At 31.2% G+C, this 20,954-nt stretch overlaps 2 protein-coding genes and 1 long non-coding RNA gene across 7 annotated transcripts in view; 1 reads left to right on the forward strand and 2 right to left on the reverse strand.

The window, feature by feature from the left end:
* LOC129907780 (acetyl-CoA carboxylase) overlaps positions 1-10,416 on the reverse strand; it is a 28,802-nt gene extending 18,386 nt beyond the window's left edge. For 2 of the 5 annotated variants that reach the window (XM_055984151.1, XM_055984149.1), the window contains exon 1: positions 10,009-10,284. In XM_055984151.1, the coding sequence (XP_055840126.1) occupies positions 10,009-10,018 (10 nt within the window). In that variant the 5' untranslated portion in view covers positions 10,019-10,284. Of the gene's footprint in view, positions 1-407; positions 573-10,008; positions 10,285-10,310 lie in introns of those variants that run through there. The other 3 variants (XM_055984153.1, XM_055984150.1, XM_055984152.1) reach the window with 3 other exon arrangements.
* A 1,370-nt stretch (positions 10,417-11,786) lies between these two features.
* On the forward strand, positions 11,787-19,229 carry LOC129907782 (nucleoporin seh1). Its single transcript, XM_055984154.1, has 5 exons — positions 11,787-12,050; positions 12,116-12,556; positions 18,510-18,718; positions 18,789-18,934; positions 19,005-19,229. The coding sequence occupies exons 1-5, from the start codon at positions 11,940-11,942 to the stop codon at positions 19,175-19,177; spliced, it is 1,080 nt and encodes a 359-aa protein (XP_055840129.1). The 5' UTR covers positions 11,787-11,939; the 3' UTR covers positions 19,178-19,229.
* LOC129907783 (uncharacterized) lies at positions 14,620-14,959 on the reverse strand. The gene is made up of 2 exons (XR_008771154.1): positions 14,849-14,959; positions 14,620-14,771 (listed from the first exon to the last, which is right to left on the reverse strand). It is a non-coding gene; the product is annotated as an uncharacterized LOC129907783 (long non-coding RNA).
* Positions 19,230-20,954: the final 1,725 nt, after the last annotated feature.

Raw genomic sequence — 20,954 nt, forward strand, 5'->3', positions numbered from 1 at the left:
TATTTTTTATTTTACTAGGTACTGTTTATCGAACTTTAGAACAGGGTTCATATTTCTGACAACTTTTTTTTTAAGATTGTCTCCATAGTCACTAATTAGCTATAACCAGTTCAACCTGTCTTATGATAAGCAATCACTGTTTAGCAAAAAAAACTCATTTAATTATTTAGATTTAAATATGTGATTTAAAAGCACATTTTCGAAAACCACTTATTTGGAAAATTATGTTAAAAACGCTTGTTTTTAAGATGAAAACATTGTTTTTGTATGAAGTTGAAATATTTTCTTTGGAAAATTGCATTTTAAAAAATTGGAAAATGATTTCCCTTCACCATCACTTTAAATTAAAGCTTATTTGAATTACACACATGTAAGCAAAACAAGAAAAGAAAGCACAAAAAATTCACCTTTTTTTTCTTAATTAATAACAATAACAGATCGTGTCTCTTTGGTCGTCTTACGACTAGAAAATTTAATAGAGCACAAATAATATGCTACACGGAAGAAATCATAGTTTGTGAACCTCTTAATCAACCGAATGCCTAACTTCAACTAACATTGTTGTGCTTAATTCAGTTTAATACGATTGATATATGAAAAAAAAAATCGCTAGCGACCTCAACCGAAATCAGCAGTTCCCTGATTAAAAATCAGCTGAGGTGGTATAAGGTCGTAAGAAAATTTGTGGCGGTATACGTTCGTGGACATCAAAATATTGATCGTGGCAATGGTGTGGCGTGTGAGTTGTTTTTTTTTTTTTGCTAACTCTCACCTATTATTTCAATTTTTATCAGTAAGAAGATGTTTTGAATTAATGGTATTTAAATATATAAAAAAAACATGAATAAATTCTGCGATTGAATATATTAAATACATGTATTTTTGTTCATGAACTTGATTAACTGGTCTGATGCCAGACGAGTCTTTTTAGTCGGTAAAAGATATTGTAAAACGTTATTGTTGTAATTCTAAGGGTACATGACATGTAAAACGAAAGACGTTTCGAGGCCTGAAATTCTCCAACTGTCGTGTGCCCTTGCATACTAACTCTTTTTTCTATTGTTGCATGGACATACTTCAGCACATGCGGCACAACAAGTTTCTGTTACCAAATTTTTTGCTATTTTTTTAATTCATGCGGCATAAATTCTATAATTTCACAGTAAGGCCCAAGGGTGTATTTTGTTGACAAACAAGTGGTTTTGTGTGGTTCGTTATAATTTGTTATTTCGCTAGTTTTATTTAATTAATTCATATCGTGTAAAGTGTATTGGGATTCACAATATTGGGATGATTCGCTGTTTTAGAGAAGGTTGAGTCGGCAACTTAATGGCGATTATTTCTATCCAGTGGGCAGAGGAAGCATTCGCAACTAATCAGAAAAATTTGACTTTAAGAAAGAATGTATTACTATTAAAATTAAGATGAGATTGTTCCATTGTCTACGATAACTCGCATTTCAGATATCAATATAAATCGCTTTACATTGATCTAATTTTTTTGGGTTCTTTTGGACTTAACAATTTAAGTCAACGATAGATAAGCGAATAACTAAAGAAACAAGGCAATAACGTGCAACTTCTTCAACAATTTCAGACTATTGGTGTTCTTTTGGAAAGCCAATGATATCTACATTACTTTCTAAACTCGCAGTTAGATAGTCCTCATTATAATTTACTCAACTGTGCAATGTTCATTACCATAAATTTTGGTCTTAAAAAATATTTCAATATTTGACTTCAGCAACAGTGGTTTAAGACAAACAGAAAGAAATGCGGGACCCCAATATTCCGTCGTTGTAAACTTAACCTATATCAATCAAATTAGACGATAATTCGGGCGTACAACAGAAAAATTATTTCAAAGAATTTTTGCATATCGCTTGAAGTCAAAGGTATAAAAACAATTTTTTTTTTCAATTCCTATGATGACAGAGAAAAAATGTGATGGCAAAAAAAGTTCACCTTAAAATTTTGAACATTTCATTCTGTTTCATTTGGTATCAAAAACATACATTTAGAGCAACTCTTTCTTATTAAAATAAACGGATCAATGCTCAGAAACTCATCGATTTTCATTTATTACCCAAACTTTAATCGCATTTTCTGGCAAAATATCATTTATGAATTATTGACTAGTCCCAAAACCGGTTTTCTAATATCAAATTAACCTGAACCGACTAACATTTTTACTAACCCACTCAATTCTGTTGTTGCTTATTCGGCTTCTCTCGAACAATTAGTTTTTCGTTAAAAATATCAATCCTTATTAAAAATCCAACCACAAACGCGAATTATTTTATTTTTCGCACATCAATTTCCTGAAATGAACCCATTTGTTAGACTTTTTCAACTCCTAGAAAGAGGCTTTATTGCTAACAAAAGTAACATTTTAGCTGCAATATACTCTATTCAAACATGTGGCATCAGTAATCCAAACATTGAACATTGGACATGAAAAAAGTACTATTTGCAATAAATTTATTTGAGAGCATTATTTTAATCTGTAAGTTAACAAAAAGTCAAATCTTTTCTGGGATTCAGATTTTATCTACCTCATATCGCTCACTCAAACAAGTAACCAAATATATTGCAACTCTTCTAGTTTTCTATTTGCTTGGTAACTTAACAGTTAATAGTATGTTTAATTCAACATGAAAACATTAATTAAATATCAATATTAAAAGCATTAATTACTAATAGTTTTCTTCAAAAAAATACTTAGGTAAATATTTATAATTTTTAGCAGTTAATTATCCATAAACACACAATTGCCATTTACCATACCATACAGATGTTTTGGGGTCCAAAGTTCCTTGATTTGCAAAGTCTTGCAAATATGAACATGCCCATTTAAAATACCTACGTCGAACAGACATTTTCTAGAACAAAAGAATTATTATCAAAATAAACAAAAAGATTTTAAATACATGTTTATTTAATCGATAATTGTGGGAGATTGAAAAGTGTATAATGTGATTTATTGAAAGGCTTAATATAATGGTTTTAAGCATTTTTTTTTACATAGGGAAAATAAATCGGTCGGTGAGATAGGTATAAAAATAATTCATCAATAAAACAAAAACAAACAACAATCACCTCATTTTTATCAGTTATATGTATATTTTAATTTTTAAACATATTCTTTTTATTTAAGAAAAAAGTTAATTTCTTTATTTATACCTAATCTCTATGCTGATAGAACTTTTTTGACAAAGTCCAAAACAAACAAAAAAAGAACACCATCAATCGCCACAATCAGGTGCAATGAAAATAAACATTATGAGTAATTATTAATTTCTTTAAAGTTTTTCTCTCTTTTAATCGCATTGCTAAAAACAGACACACCAGTTTGTCTCACTATATTCATTACCGCTAAGAAACCCAAATATAAAATTGCTTATCTGGCATAATATTGTTTTTAAAAGATACGTCTAGATCGTATGATTTATTTTACGTTGAACGTTAATGACCTGACTGATAACTATGACGTAAGCTAGTACTTCATTTGAAAACAACAGCTAGTTATGCCGGCCGGGAAACCTGTTTGGTAGGTAAGTGAGCACAGCATCACGCGATTAAATACTCAACCAGCTGTTAAGAGTCTTACCCCTTACTCGATAAATTCATAGCTATCACACATTTTTTTATTCAAAAAGTGACGACAACAATTTCATATTATTTACTTTAGAAACTATGAATCAAACTTTTATCGTTTTAAAAGAAATATAGACACACATTAGATGGGATATACATAGTTTTTGCCAAAAGGCAAACAGTTGAAAATTTACATCCAAACCAGGCCAAAAATGTATATTTGATGTTTTCTCAAGAAAGTGAAATAAACAATAAAACGGAAAGGTATGCTTTATTTCAAATTGCAATTTAGCGCAGAATGTTTCTTTCATTAATTACTGAATATGTTCTTGGGGGATAACCACACCTGCCTTCAAAATATGAAGCATCTACTCAGTCTATATTCGATTTTACAGCTAAGCGAAAAAAAATTTTACTGTCAAAACATCATAAAAGTCCCGGACTTATCATCTTTTGAAAATAAACAGCAACTTTTTTATGAGCAATTGACTACACATAGAGAAGCTGACTACTGACTCAAAATCTTAAGTTGAAAGCGTCTTTCACGTAAAATAACTACTCGAAACATTATATTCTATTCCCAAATGCAATTGTTTGATAGACTGAGGCTTTAAAAAAATTGTATATTCATTTTAAAACTAATTTCACATTCGTTTATTTTCAAAGTATGATAAGTCCAAAATCGTTTTTATTTTTTATCTTTTAAACAATCGGTCCAAAAAGTAAAAACCAAACGATATTCTGTAGCTAGGTAAATGTTCTACAAAATATATTTTTTATACATTTTGCTACACTTAACAAAAAAAAATAGAACGTTTTTTTTTTCTTCTCCTGAAAAATTTGAAATGGACTTATCATATTTTGAAAATAAATGATTCAATTAGGGAAAAAGAAGTCAAAATTTTCTAAGATTGCTCTTTTTTTTTCTTAATTTAAGATTTTTTTTTTGGGGCAATTATTTCAATCGATGCTAATCAGGGCTACCTTCGCGCCTTTCAGAGACGATTTTTCCCCAAGTCTACTTTTTAAAAATTGTCCAAAATATCTCATTTTTATCCTTTAGCGCCTCTGTCCTCCTTACTTAATTTTTTCTTTGCTCTGAATATTTATTTAATTTTTTAAAGACTAAACTGTTAATCTAAGTTTTTACATATATGAGAGCAAGGAGAAAGAGTGAAAGGTATTTATTAATAAATTAATACTTAGTAGCGGAGTTACAATTTTCTAGATTAATTTTTTTTTTCTAAATTTTAGTCAATGTTTAAGAAATTTACTTAAACTCATAAAGCAAGTTTTTGTAGTCAAGCCGCCCGGAGCAGAAACAATTTTCGAGGCCCTTAGTAAGATTTTTCACTACGAAATCAACTCCAAGCTAGTATTGGAGTGTATAGGAAAACTTAACGAACTTGGCAAAATAAACAAAGTCACTTTTCACTGGGTACCTGGGAACGTTGGTGTCCAGGGTAACGAGGAGGCGGACTCCTTAGCAAAAACGGGAGCAAATTCCCCTTTAATGGGACCCGAACCGTATTGCGGAATAGGAGAAAATGTCATTAAAAATAAAATAAAACTAGACGAGGAGTCCAGGAGAGCAAAAAACTGCTCAGAACTACCAAAACTGAGACAAGCGAAAATGCTCCTCGGGAACTACAACCGAGAGCGAAAAAGAAGAAACACCAGACCACATCCTGGGTAGTTGCAATGCACTAATACACCAAAGATTTAAACACATGGGTCGCTACCAAGTCGAAGAGGATAAATTGCACTCTTTGAAAATACCCCAAATAATCAATTTCATGAAAGGAATTAGGTTAGAGGAGGAGCTATAAGATGAGGTACTAACTCATTTAGCTTAAAAGGGGGGTACAATAGATCTTACAGGTCGCAGTACATCTTACACCCCAAATATCAATCATCAATCAAGATTTTTCACACAGTAAAAAAAAAAACATTAAAGATATTAACTTTTCCTGTACATTTTCACGTGGAAAATTTGATTGTCTTCTATGCGTGACCGGCAACTGGCGAGTATCAGGTTTTAAAAGATTAAAAGATACTTAAAAATTAAGTATTTGTTTTTGTGTTGAGATATATAGCTATTGATCTGTATACCATTTTTTACCACATTTCCTTCAGCTCCTGAGAAAGAGCGGGAAGGCTATACACAAACTCAGGACAACATGACTTTGTACATCCCGACTCAGAAAGCCTTCATAACAAGTCGACTCAGGTAGACGTGTATTTTTTCGGGTTTATTTTTTTTTTTTTTTTTTCAAAAATTATGACAGATTTTGTTATTGGTTGGTGGTCAGAGTGTGTTTATTAGATTTTTGAGGAGAGAGTAAAGAGTAGGAAACATAATGTGTGAGGACAATTTGGTTATTTTTGTTCATTGGAATTCTTTGGTGTGAACTAGGAAAGCGAAAGTGTAATTGGTATTGTGATAAAAATTAAACCCAAAAAATACACGCTTACCTGAGTCGAGTTGTCGTGAGTCGGTCTATCTTGAGTCGGGCTGTGGCCCGTTCTTTTATAAAATAAAGTTAACTTTGGTTGTTTTGTCAAATAAATCGTTGTTGTTGTTAGATTTTGTTAGAAAATTTCAACTTTTATCTAGGAACTACTAATGGTACATTTTGTCGATCTATCAAAACAAAAATGGTCTAGATCAATTTTATGAATGAATAAACAAGGAAGAATTAATTTGGTATACTGAAATAATTCTTTCAAATTGAATTCTAAGCAAATTGAAACACATCTTCTCTTCTCTTCCCCATTTAGAAGCTGAGTTACAAAATGTAACTATTTGACACTTAAACATTGCATTTAGAAACGATGTTGTGACGTTACTTTTCGGAAATGTGAAACCTGCCGCGTCTTCAAGACCACCCTGCTTAAAATCTACCAAGCTTACCAGTATTTTTGAAATAGTAGCCGTTTTTTATTAACCCACTTGATCTATATAGATCATTAATTAACACGTATTACAACAACTACATGAGATCTTGCTTTATATCAGGATCACGAATCATGATCTTGCTTTTCATCAGGATCACGAATTGTGATCCAGATGAAAAGCAAGATCTCATTTATTTGTTGTAATACGCGTTAATTAATGATCTATATGGATCAAGTGGGATAATAAAAAACGGCTAGTACATACATAATAGGTTAAACTCTCTTCTTTGACAGCATTAATTTACTTATCTAATGCTAATGCATAGATATTTACTTTCAACTTTCTAACAGACACCCCTATTATGATTGTCAACTATCAATTGATAGCTGATAAATACCGAAATTTGGTGTTTTAAAATCTAATTTGGGGGAAAACTGGTAATTTTCTAATGGAATTTTTCAATTACATTCCAAATAACAACGGTTGGCCTCATTCAAATTTTCAAATTTTTTGCATATTAGATAATAAGAGATCGAAATTTATTTTTTTATCAACTATCAATTGATAGTTGACAATCAACTATCAATTGATAGTTGACAATCGTACTACTGGTGAAAGTTATTAAGTTTTCTTTAGAAGCAAGAATGTCTTGTTAACCTGTACTAATGCCGTTGATTTAAAAAAGAAAAACAAGAAACAACATACCTAAGAACTGAATTGAGCTTTGGAGATTTAGGGCCAATTTATTGAGCATCCATTAAACTTAAATCACCATTAAAAAAGGGAATTTTAAATTTAACAACTCAATTCCTTTAATTCAGTCTCATTTAAGGATTTTTTTGAAGTTTGCCATTTATTAAAACACCAAATTCGACCTTTTAAGAAGTATATTTAAAGCTAATGAGAGTTTAAAAGAGGATATCTATTTATTCACTCTCCATTAGCTTTAACTGTCAATGCGAATTTCTATTGCCGATTTTGTGGGTGTATCCCTTTTGTATGCTACAGCTAACGTCAATTGCCATTGTCAATTGTCACATCTACTAGAAAAACTACTCCAACTAAAAAAAAGACGATTGCCGTTGCTGTGCTGCATAATATTTTCATCTTATGGTCAGCCTTTATCATAAATTGCATTCGTGATGTGAACGACTGCTGCAATTACTTTTCGCCTGGCTTTTCCGGCTATTATTTAAAACATTCCTTAACTCGTTCTTTTACTTTCCGATAGCATGTAACGCATATTTAATTTTAGAGAACTGATGAACATATATATATCACTCTTAAAAGTATCTACATATATTCTATTATACGCGCTTCTTCATCATTTTCAACAAAAAAACAAAAATCAAATCTCTTTTATTTAAAAAATTACACTGGTCTGCAAGGAAATCCTCCTTTAAATAAAACTATACTTTTCTAAAGGATTTTTGTATGCTGATTCCGAATCCGAAGTCAGAATTGACCTAGCACGTCACGTTTTTAAAATATTCCCGTTAGAAAATCTCAAAAACCCATTTTTTTGCTGTTTTCGAAGAAATATTTTGGCATAATGTAATCTTTTTCAATTGAAATTGATACGGTTTATGAAAGAACTTATATTTTTCTTTCAAATTCAATTTCAATCTTCTCAATATCTCTTTTCTTCTTCGAGATATATTAATTTAAGTAAGTTTAGAATGTTTGGCATATCTTACCATAAAGAAACTGATCTCTAAAAATTAATATATCTCTCTCCCTAGAACAAAAGTATACTTTTCTAATGGACTTTAGTGTGCTGATTTTGAATCCGAGCTCAAAAAATTTCGGCCAGCTCTGGTTTTTGAGATATAGTAGTTTTTTTTTGAGATTTTCTAAAAAAAACTTGATTTTGTGATACTTTAATAATATCTTAAAATCCTGACGTGATAGAATTTTTTTGACTTCGGATTCTAACTCAGCATATCAAAAACTATAAGAAAAGTTTACTATTGTTTCTAGGAGAAACAAATCTGAAGCTTTACAAGGCAGCTTATCGAATAGTTTATTAAAAATAAGATATTTCTAAATAGAAAAAATAGTACCTATATAAAATTACAAAACACGTAAAAATTTTGTTTAATGTTTTTTATTTTGGTTTTCTTTACATATTTGACTTTTTAAATATAATGGGCATTGATATTTTACATTTTCCTTAATTAAGGTGCTTTTGTTCATGTAGGATTTACTAAAAAGTGAAGGATTTCGAAATGTCTGCTTTTATTGTCAATCAGTATTTTAAAAAATGAGTAAACATGAATGTAAAAGAACGAATTTGGTGTCAATCGATAGGTCATATTTGAGCTCAATGCGACAAATAGTTTTAATTATATACAAGTTCAAATGAATCTAAAAGAGGGATTTTTTAGAAACTACTCACATTTTTCAAATATCATTTTTACACAAATGGTACCTGATAGAATTTTTCTGATACCAGATTTAGATTCAGGAAAGTCTAATCTTTCATAATATCAAAAAATTATTTGAAGGAGAAAAAAAAAGTTAAATTTTGCAGACCAGTGTTATTAGATTCTGACAGATCTATTTTCAAAATAAATAAAAAATCCTTGGGATTTTTTTAACAGAGTTTTAAATTTAAAGTTTTCATTCACAACAAAGAATTTAACTAAAGAAGAGTGAATAAAATGAATATTTAATGGAGTCTCCTTAATGGCGTAAATTGTTTAATAACGCTTTTAACTTAAACGACAAAATCTAATATTTAATGGAGGCTCAATAAATTGGCCCTTAAATTTGCAAAATGCTGCCTACTTTAAAAGTTGAAACTACAATAATTACAACCTAGCTTAAAACTTGAAGAAAAAAAAAGAATATTATATTAGTAGCTACAAGTGAAATGAAAAACAAGCAAATAATAATGAAACGATTTTGGTCAATTTTTCAAAACAAATATTTCACTGTGCTGAGAGAAGGTATTTTTTTTTTTTTTTTTTGTAATTTCCTAGTAAATTTTTATTCCGGCGTTATTTTATTATTCCGATTTTATTGCAAGTGTTGGTTACTTGACTGACATTTTGTATACGTATAGGAATGGCGCGAGCGAAATCATCCAATAAGAATACAAGGTCATAAATAATGGCTCTGTATTGGTAGCAGGTAGCATGTGCTGCTCCCATCAAATGCGCATGAGCCGGTTGGGAATTTTCTTCTTTTTATTATTTTTTCATGCAAACTGTCATTTTACAATCTTATCAATGATGATTTATTTTTTATTTATTTTTAAGCAACAAAATATTAATACAAATTGATTGTTTAGTTTGTTTGATTAAACAATTTAGTATTATTTTAATAATCTTTCATGATGCAGTGACTAGTGGCGGTAGAAACATGAGCTCGGCGAAAACTCGTGTCATGACACCAAAAGACAACGGAAAGAAAGGATAGACAGAGGACGAGAGGACGGTTTTTTTTTGTTGGGGGGATTCTATTTGCGGTGTGTTATGTTTTTTTATCTGCACAAATTGATTTACATACTTGTTTCCATAGCACACACTTATTATTTCAATTGGAAAAACAATTAAAACAAAGTTTAATATTCAAATTCAGAGTTGCCTAATCAATTAATGGTGGCTTCTTTTCTTTGAGTTATTTTGCAACTAAGCAAAAAAGAAAAAAAAACACAAATTTGAGCGATACACAACTTTCGCGAATATGTATAAAAATTTTCTTTTTCGAGCACACGGCGAGTTTAAAAACAATTGAACACACCAATAATTGCTTTTTATAAAGTGCGAATTCTTTTCTTTTTTTTTTTATTTCCACAGAGCGGTAATCACCTTTAAATATATAATTTTTTTTTTCTTCAAATTTGCACAAACAACAAAATTACGGGGCTCTGAAGTTGCCCTTAATTTTACCGTTCTGCGAATGTGGTGACATAAACTTTCTTTTCAGGCAAATAAACAAATGATTAGGTCAGTTCAGATTGTTGTAGTTTTCGTATTTACGATTTTTCTAAAAACGGTCACGTTCGGGTGGATCTACGATATGTATTTATCTTGGGATAGTCAAGGTTCATATGTGACGATTTTTTCAATGACGATTTTTGTTGTTGTAATGGCCCGTTTTCAGTACAGCCTATTTTAACATGTGATAATTTCGGAAATTACTTCATTTCGAATGTCAAATCGTAAGGAATAACATTTGAAATTAGAGCAACACTTACAAAAATGACAGCTTTCATATTTTTACATTGGCCCGAAAAGTAAAAAAGTACAAAATGTCGCCTCAATAAAATAATGTCGTATGTTACATTCGGCTACTTTTGGGAAGAATTATTACTTAAAAAAAATTATGCAGAAAGAAAACTCTCTGCTTTTTCTTCTCACTAGGTGCGTCCCACCAAGGGAGATCTCTGAGCACTCAGAGATTTTTTAAGTAAGACAAAAAATCTCAGCTGAGCGCTCACTTTTTTTTTCTGAGATTTCTGAGACGAAAATTTTTTGGATTCAATTTCTCAGTTTTCATTCTCTTTCTTTAGTTTTTTTTTTTTTGTTATTGTTTCGATATTTGTTTTTTTTTTATGGTGTGCAGTTATAAAAATGCTAAAAACATGAAAAATTTAATGAAAATTTGAAGAAAATGTTATTATTTTGAGGTTGCTTCACGAAATAACTTCTTTTGAAATAATTTTATATCACAATTTAATAGCTGAGAGTTCCTTTGGCCTAAAGTATCTACTGCTAAATTCTGGTTGTATTCAACTCCATTTTTTCTACAGAAAAAATGTCTTTGAATGGATTCAGAAGTACTAAAAAAGATCTCATGTAGTTGTTGTAATACAAAATAATTAATGATCTATATGGATCAAGTGGGATAATAAAAAACGGCTTGTGTTATTAAATTTTTATTTATATGAATTTTCCATAAATTAAACAAATGAAAGTTTCTGATCTTGGTAGTTATTTGTCTATGGTTCTATTTTGTTTTTGTTGCTTTCCATAGATAAAAGATTCAAAAGTCACTCTCTTTAATTTCTATAAAGCAGTGTTTCCATTTAATTTTAAATACATGTTACGTCATCAAAAAAGCGGATGTATATCATTTTGAATGTTTTACATCTTAAAAAGACGGTTATTGGGATTTTAAACTTTTATTTGCTTTGTCTCACTTTCTCATTCCTTTCACAGCAACAAAAAAGATTTTGTCATTGAAAAAATTGTTTATTGTAAACGAACTCAGGGAAAAATTATCTTTAGAAAAAAATCGTCAAGTGTAAATTCTGAATCGGTAAACCGGTTATCAACTCTACTTCTCATCTTTATGTGGAATATCTTTGGTCTGTCATTCGTCGCATATTCAAGACAAGACAAAACTTTCGAATCAACGTTGTTATTGAATTTTCGCGCGAAAGAATCCCAAAATAACAATTTTTTATTAAAATTATTATTTAACTATCTAAAGAAATGTTTGAAGTCGAACAAATTCGAATCGATCATAAAGATGTTATACATGATATCGCCTACGATTATTATGGAATCCGCATGGCAACATGTTCCAGTGATCAAACTGTTAAGGTTGGTGTAGCTTTTTTTTTTTATTTATTTATACCATCATTATTATTTGTATATACAATAAAAAGGTCTGGGATCAAGATAACCAAGGAAAGTGGACAGTAACAGCTAGCTGGAAAGCTCATTCTGGATCAATTTGGCGCATCTCTTGGGCTCATCCAGAGTTTGGACAAGTTTTGGCGACATGTTCATTCGATCGAACAGCTTCAGTATGGGAAGAAGTTGTTGGTGATAAAGTAACGGCAACTATGACACCGGTAAAACGTTGGGTGCGGCGCACTACACTCGTCGATTCAAGGACAAGTGTGACTGATGTTAAATTCGCACCAAAAATTCTTGGTCTTCTGTTGGCAACTGCATCGGCAGACGGGATAATTCGTATTTATGAAGCACCAGACATTATGAATTTATCACAGTGGCCGGTACAACACGAAATATCCTGCAAATTGCCACTAAGTTGTTTATCATGGAATAAGTCGATGTATATGCTGCCTTCTCAGTTAATTGCTGTAAGTATAATTTTACTGGTAAAAATGATACCTATTATGTGTCGCTCTTATAATTTAAGTGGTGTAACTCCATGCAATTGCATTTTCAGATAACAAGCTTTTAACAAAGTGAGCTTTTAAAGAAGTGATAACACTAGCTGTGTTCTATTATTCCCGTGATCCAGATCAGATCATTGTTTTTATTTGCTTTACAAAAAAAGCAAGATCTCGCTTTTTTTATTGTAATGATATAGTATAGATGGACCGGATTACTAGGAGCTAAGTATGTGCATTAAGAAAAACTTTAGAAGCTTAACCCAGCTGCGGATAGAATTTTTACGAACTGTATAAGTTTAGGTTTTCGTTTCTCTTGGTGCGTGCATATAAATTTTTGTTCAGTGTTGATATTTGGTAAATCCTACTGCGTATAACTTTGACAAAACACACGCCTTATTTTTCATTTATAAACCAAAATTTAATGCTTGTGTAATTTGCAACACCTTACCTATATCTATTAAATGCCTTTCAGCGTTTAAATCTGAGGTTTGAAAGAATGGCACACGCGCAGTGCCGGTTTAAGCACTACCGGTGCCCCTGGGCAAGATTGCAAGTGGCACCTCTCAAAAAAATTCAATTTTTAAAATCACGAAAAAAAGCAATAGCAGATTATGTCTTACCTCTCATATACTTGTTAATGCATTTATTATGTCATGTCATTTAGGCTCAATTGACAAGTTTACCTTTATCTCTGACTTTTTTGTTTAAACACATTTAAAGAGTAGATACAGTTGGGTTGGTTTTATTTGAACAATATTTTTTCAAAAACGTTTTCAACTAGATACATTAATGTCGTTTTCGATTGGAATGAAATAAAAAACTTTGAATCGCTTCCACCCAATTCTAAAATTTAATATCTGTTTTGGTGAAAAATCAAATATTTTGTTTTTTTTGACTAGGAGAATAAAAAACTTGCAGCACGCTTCTTAATGATTCCAGACGCTTCCGGACGGCCAATCGAAAACGACATACCTTTATAAGTATTAGGTTTGTTCGTTGTGAGTTCTAGGGCACTCTGGGTCGCTCCGAATTCGTTGTCAAGTGTTTTTTGTAGCTCCTTTTTCAACCAGAGTTATTTCCTCTGTGTTCGATGTTCGCTGATAAAATTAAAGCTCTGAGGTGTTCGATGTAAAATGAAAACCCGAGAAACTCTGATTTTTTTGACAGTTAATTATTGACATGACTTAGAGTGCCATGGAGGGGGGAACAACGAACAGACCTATTTTTTTATTCTCACACACAAACGTAGTTTTTATGAGAAATGGAGAAGCTGTCAATCTTTGGCCTTTCTGGATTTTGGGTTTTCGGGATTTTGGTTTTTCGGGATTTAGGGTTTTCTGGATTTTGGGCTTTCTGGATTTTTAATTTCGGGATTCTGTCCGTCTCCCTTCTGTTTCCTTATTCATTATTACAGTCTGGATATTACCAGCTATAATTTAGTGATTTATACATAGGGGCGCCTTTGCAAAAATTAAATTGGTAGGAGGAATATTAGGATTGATTTAGTCTTTCAAAAGAAATTGGGGGCGCCTTGTTCTTCAAAGATGAACGAAGATTTCGGACACCATTGTCCTTCCGGAAGCCAAACAAATTAACCCAAAATTGGGGGGGCGCCTTCATTCTTCAAAAAGTTTAGGACAAACAATACGAACGCCGTTGAAAATGTAAAATAGAAAAAAATTGGGGCGCCTTTGTGAAAGTAAAAATAAATAAAACATCGATTGGAAAGACTTCGTTAGGTATTTATATGGCTTTTCTAAATAATAATAATGTTTTAATATTTTTTTGTTAAGATAATTATATTTATTTATGAAAAAAAATCAATAAGGAATTCAAAAAATCCATAAAAGTGAATTTAAAATATTGTGTTACTATTTTATTTATTGTGTCGTATTCGTATTACAAACACATGCAAAGCAAACGTCAAATCACTCCGCTTGTCAAATTCGTCGTGAACAAATTCCAAAACTACACAAAAAAGGAGTGATTCACTCCCATAATTTTGGAAAACGACATAACGAAAGCACTTCTTTGCCAATGTCATTTTTATTAAACCATGCAAATACATATGTAACCATATCCATAGATACATCTTTAACTGATAAATTTACAATCTTCTCAATTCTTGGTTTCACATTTGTCGTTTCACATTTGTCGTTTCAATTTCCTTGATTTATTCCTAGGGATAATATTATAAAAAAACATGGTTGTTGGTCTTGAAAATAGTTGCATATATATATATTTAAATGATAATACCTTTCTTTTATCCATGGGCGAAGTTAATTCTTGATAATTTATTGACATTTTATTAAAAATTACTCTCACAAAAATGAACACTTTTGTTCATATAAGCTGATAGGATATATTTTCTCAAAAATTAAAGTTTTTTTTCATTTAGTACTTTTTAGTACACATTTTATCACATTGTTTGAGAATCGCATAAGGGGTGCCTGTGAAGTGATAAAATGAAAAAACGCTGCGAAAATTGAAATGATATTATTTGTATCACTTCACAGCTTCACAGATCTGGAATTGGGGGTCAATTCTTTTTTTTTGTTCACAAAATCGAAGCTGTTCGGCCGGGTTCCCTAATATTGCCATTTTTTTTTAGCTTTAGTTACTCCACTTACTTTAGAAAATATATTGTGTATTTGGAATTAATTCCTTTTTATGTTGAGAGATATTAACAAATATGATACCGTTCAACAACAAGGCTCTTCACGCAATCTGCTGTTAGTTTGTACATCAAGTAGATTACTGTTTAAAAATAATTATGCGCACCACTTAAAGTGAACCGTTCCGTTTCGAGTGATTGGCATTGGAATTGGATTCAAAGACTCATTGGTCGATTTCCATATGCTCCACATCACCCAGCCATCTTAAAAGCTAAATTTTAGCTTTCCGATATCGCTGTAAAACCCGTTGTTTGTACTTTCTCCTCCACTCTCCGCCGATCGATGTATAAAGAACCCTTAAATGTCAATGTCGATACCTTCGTTCCTTATAGCAGGACTGGGATAATCAAGGTCTTATACAGGGGTTACTTGCTTTCATTTATACTGCCCATAATCTCGTAAAGGCCCTAACTACACTTTTCTTAGTTCTGAGTTATAGAGGGAAATAGTAAATGTAACATCGCAAATTTCATATAAAAATGAAAAAAATCAAAAGTTCATTTTCAATTTTCTGACGTATTTAAAGACCTAGGCTAAAAAAATAAATGAGGATAAATCAGAGACAATGCCCTAACTCCAAATATGCAAAAAAATCAAAATCGAAAATTTTGTAGATAGGGCCTTTACGAAATTATGGGCAGTATAGAAAGCCTTGCTACTCAAATGTCTTCTTAGCCATTGGCAAGAGTGATTCTTTATCTCTGCACTGATGTTCTTCACCTCTGCACTGATGTCATTGTGCAAGGTTAAAATGGAACCCAAAGTCTCTTACTAATTCAAAACTATATCTGTCCATTGTGATGTTCTGCACGAGTCGGAGTTGAACAGACCTTTTAAAACTGTGCCACTGGTGTTGACTTCTGAGTTGCGCAAAATTGTTTCAAGTACTACGTTAAAGATGTTGCAGCGTATCGCCTTGTCATAAAGTTTTCTCCATGGTCGTCCTGAGCATTCGAAAAATGTTGGCAGGAATGCCGAGATGCGACATGGCTCTTAATTCCTCGTCTCTATTTGCGGTATTATAGGTGAATTAAAAATCGATAAAGAGATGGTGTGGATCGATTTGATTCCTGTTTTTTTTTTTTTTTTTCTAAAATCGTTAAAGTCGCATATGACAGCGTAAATAGAGACGAACCATATAGAGCTATGTCGCGTCTCGGCATCCCTGTAAAACTTTTCGCTCTCACGTATATCGTTAATGGTTAAACAATTTTGTTTAAAAATTTATATACATAGACAGTTTCTATAGGTTAGGTAGTATTAGGTAAATGTGTGTATTAGACTGATTCAAAAAAAATTTTTTTTTTTTTGTTCAAAGCATTGTTGAAAATATTGTTGGAAATGACGAAAAAAAAATACTGTAAAAGTTTCAGCCCTTAATGTTAACATTTAGTACCGCCGCATCGCAATTTTCTATTTCCCATACGATTTGTATGGGAAAGATTGTGTATTTGTGTTTAGAATTTTGTATCTTTTTAATGGTTCATCCAAAAGGCTTGACAAAATCATTTTCTTTTATAAAATTGTCCGCTCTACAAAAAAGCTCTTATTAATTTTTTTGATTTACCCCCGCGTTTCGAAGTTATTCAACTTTAAAATATAAAAAGTACTTTTTTCTCATTTTTTTCCGATTTTTTGACGAAATTATTATGTTTTTCAAAAAATTTGGCAAAATTTTCGAATATTTGTATTCTATGTTGTGTTTTGGTTTCACAGATTCTTTTATATAACTCACAAACCCCTAAAACTATCATATTAGATTTCTTCAATAAATTCGAATTATTCATTTTTTCAACTAAAAATTATTTTAATTAAATTTTCGCGTCCGTTTTTTTTTAATTTCATAAATGCAATCTTGTAGAGCGTTCAATTTTATACAAGAAAATGATTAAATCTAGCCTTTTTGATGAACCATTAAAAAGATACAAAATTCTAAACACAAATACACAATCTTTCCCATACAAATCGTATGGGAAATAGAAAATTGCGATGCGGCGGTACTAAATGTTAACATTAAGGGCTGAAACTTTTACAGTATTTTTTTGTCGTCATTTCCAACAATATTTTCAACAATGCTTTGAACAAAAGAAAAAAAAAATTTTTTTGAATCAGTCTAGTGTGTATACATGGGATGCTTCAAAAAAAAATTTGTTTTCTATTTTTTTTTTCAATTCTTACTCCCCTAAATGTAAGTGATTGAGCAGAAAAGAACCCTCGTGAAAACTAGGCTATGTAGATTAATTTAAAAGGTCGCTATTTTATTTTTAGTTCCTAATGCTTTTTATGTATGAATTTTCATTTCTTAAAAATACCTATCACATAATTAGAAAGTTGGCTTTTGAAGTCTTAAGAATTTCTAAATCAAAGTCCGATTGTAATAATTTAAAGAAAAAATTTGTAATCTCAATCTGTAATTCAGTAAAAATAAAAAAAGAATTTTTTGTTTATATAATTCCTATGTAAAACGCATGGGAAACATAAAAATAAAATAGCCACCCTTTAGAGTTAAGCTACAGCGCCTAGTTTTCAGGAGGGTTCTTTTCTAGTCAACCAATTACATTTTGGGGGGTAAGAGTTGGGAAAAAATAAAAAAAAAATTTTTTGAAGCACCCTAATATAGGTACATATAATATGTATGTAATATGTAATTATATATATTTAATTGTGCAGGTGGCCATGGCACAGAGGAATAGATAGATGACTTCAGAGCCAGACATCGTGGGTTCAAACCCAGCGGTCGGCTCAGAAGTTTTTTCTAAATCGCCAGCTTAACTGAAGCCACCTGTGCGATAACATGAGACAATTTTCAACTATGTCTCCTCCTCTGTGCCACGTAGTTCAGTGTTGTATGTTCTTCTCTCGTTCTTTCTCTCTTTGTCTTTCTGTGTTGTATTAATGTCTTGTGTTGTATCAGCAAAATGGACCTAGATTCCGAAGCTGCAGTGTTTCTAGTCCGGAGATTTATCTTCAGACTAGTTTAATATGTAATGTAATGTAATGTAATATATTTAATTGTGATCATTTGCCCATTTGGCGACCAATTTTTTTATTTATCTCTGCTTCAGAAATTTGTTGAAAACAACCAACAAATAAAATCAATTCGATCTGTCCAGATTGAAGTTGAAGAAGCAAACTTAAAAACTTGCTTTGCATACAAATTGAGGTCCAATACATTTGATTCTCAATCAGAAAAACCTTTTCTTTATTCTTTTAAAACTAATAGAAAATTTGAATATTTTCAGGCGGGTAGTGATGACGTCAGTTCCTCCGCTGGCAAAGTCTTCATATTTGAGTACAGTGAGAACGCTAGAAAATGTGCAAAAATTGAAACGATTAGTACAATAACAGATCCAGTACACGACATGGTTTTTGCGCCAAATGTTGGACGAAGTTATCATGTCTTGGCTGTCGCAAGCAAATATTTATATATTTTAAATTTAAAATCTATATCGTAAGTGTTAAACATATTTGATTAAAAAACTACGTTGAATTTTTCTTAAAAATGTTACCAAACTTTATAGAGACCCAACAGGATCGAGCCGCTTAGACATACAGACTGTTGCACAGTTTAGTGACCACAATTGTCCGGTTTGGAGGGTCTGTTGGAACATCACTGGAACCATGTTAGCATCGTCTGGTGATGATGGTTGCGTTCGCATTTGGAGAAGTAAAATTACACTGAAATTTATTTTTTTTTTTTTTTTATTTATTTTATTAATTTAATTTCTATAAAACAGTGAATTATGCAAGAAACTGGAAGTGTGCTGCAGTACTTAAGGCTGAGGGTTGTACACCATCGATTGATACATTCCTTCAAACAGCTGTAACATCGAATACAACAAATCCTGCAACAACTAAATATTATAAACGAGGAATCATTAGCAATCCAAACCAAGTTCCATGGCATTGATGACATCCTTTCCTGTTCCTATTGTTTTTCTTTTAATAAAAAGGCCTAAAAGTTTCTGCCAGTAGCTTTTTTGTTTTCTTCTTTTTGATATTCAACCATACAGGACACCTGTTCTGTAACTTTCTAATATTATATAAAAATCCGAATCTTAAATGGAAATCGTATGTTCAGGAATAAATTTTTGTTCATAAAAAATCGCGTAGTTAGGAACACCTAGCAAAGTTCGCTTTGGATAGATGTGATATTCAAATATATTAAGGTGGGGTTATATGATTTGATTTAGTTTGAATAAATAAAAGGATTCATCGGACGAATATGAAATGTTAATGGAAAAAGTGGTATAACAGTTCATGGGTAAACAAGTTATAAAAATACAATGTAGTAAGATTCAAAGCTAGACCTCAAGTGTGATAAGCCATCTCACCAAAATTATACTAATATATTTCTCTGGCCACCACAATATATTTTCACGACACTATGCCAAATCCTTGCAAAAAAGTGAGAAAACTTATCTAAACAGGATTGTACATGTAGGTATGACTGGCAAAATATGGCATGCTTTATCTTTGGTAATAGGCATTGGTTATCAGCTAGCGAAGTTAAGCGTATTAGTTTTTTAAATTTTTGCAGTCATTCAGTACCACTGGGACTAATCAGATATCACCTTCAATGAATAGAAGGTACCTTATTCCGTTTGTTTGTACCAAGAGCAGTAGCCTAAATAGATAGAGCTACCATTAAACGCAAATATTTCGAAAAAGTTTTTTTTTTTCAAAAATGAATGAATGAAATAATTCATTTGTATTTTTTCTATCTTCTGATGAAAACCTTTTATTCAAAATTATTTAGAACTTTTCTATTTTAAATTTTCTCTTAAACGACAAACCCGATTTCCGTTAAATTTTTGTATGCTAAAGAAACAAGTGTAGATGCGCGGCCTAAAAAGTATTTACAGTCCAGATAAATCCAAACAAGGGTTCAACGTTCAACCTAGGAGTGAATGCTAATAATAGAAACGTTTTTTGCTACGAATCTTTGTTTTGGCATTCTCAAAAGTCTAGGAAAACTTCATGCCCGTCCGCAAGATGAAAATAAGTTACAAAACTAAAAATTAATAGAATGGAAAATTTCTATTATCATTCATTCCGAGGCTTATCCCTTTTTTCGACATTATTTGACGTACATTGATACCACTTTTCAGCGAGCTGCAATATTTTTTTTTTTTAAAGAGAAGCGAAAAATAAAGTTTTTTGTTAGCTTTTTTTGTAGAAAATTCTATCTACAACTTCGTTACGATATAGTTCAGTTAATTTTCTAAAACAGTTTTTTTTTATTTGAATACTACCTCCTATGTACTAAATTTTTTTGTACCCTTTTGTGGAGTGAAGGAATACAAAAATAACTACTTAAAAGGTAATCTCATGGGAGTGAAGGAAAATGAGATACACTACCAAAAACAATAACACAAGAACTTTCCACTTTAAATACAATTTATTTTATTATTTTATTGGAAATATGTTTCGAAGAAGATTCATGAACACAATACATTCTGGAGACAAAAAATATTCCGAGGGTAACAAAATTCCACTGTAGACTTACGAAATGGCCCATTATTTTGCACACCACTGTATGTTTAATCAATTTCAACGAGGTTTTTGGAAGATGTTTTGAATTTTTCCTTTTCGACGCCCAGGCTTAAAAAAGTATCTTGAATCAAAATAACAGATATTTTTTTTTGTTTTTTTTACAAAAATTATTTTTTTTTTTATTTTGCAAA

Source organism: Episyrphus balteatus, chromosome 1 (assembly GCF_945859705.1).
Source record: "Episyrphus balteatus chromosome 1, idEpiBalt1.1, whole genome shotgun sequence".
NCBI lineage: Eukaryota > Metazoa > Arthropoda > Insecta > Diptera > Syrphidae > Episyrphus > Episyrphus balteatus.

Excerpts from the sequence above, each read along its gene's own strand:
- LOC129907782 (XM_055984154.1), top strand. The coding sequence starts at position 11,940 with ATGTTTGAAGTCGAACAAATTCGAATCGATCATAAAGATGTTATACAT. Across the intron at positions 12,557-18,509 it reads TGCCTTCTCAGTTAATTGCT|GCGGGTAGTGATGACGTCAG; the intron begins GTAAGTATAATT and ends GAATATTTTCAG. Across the intron at positions 18,935-19,004 it reads TTGCGTTCGCATTTGGAGAA|TGAATTATGCAAGAAACTGG; the intron begins GTAAAATTACAC and ends TCTATAAAACAG.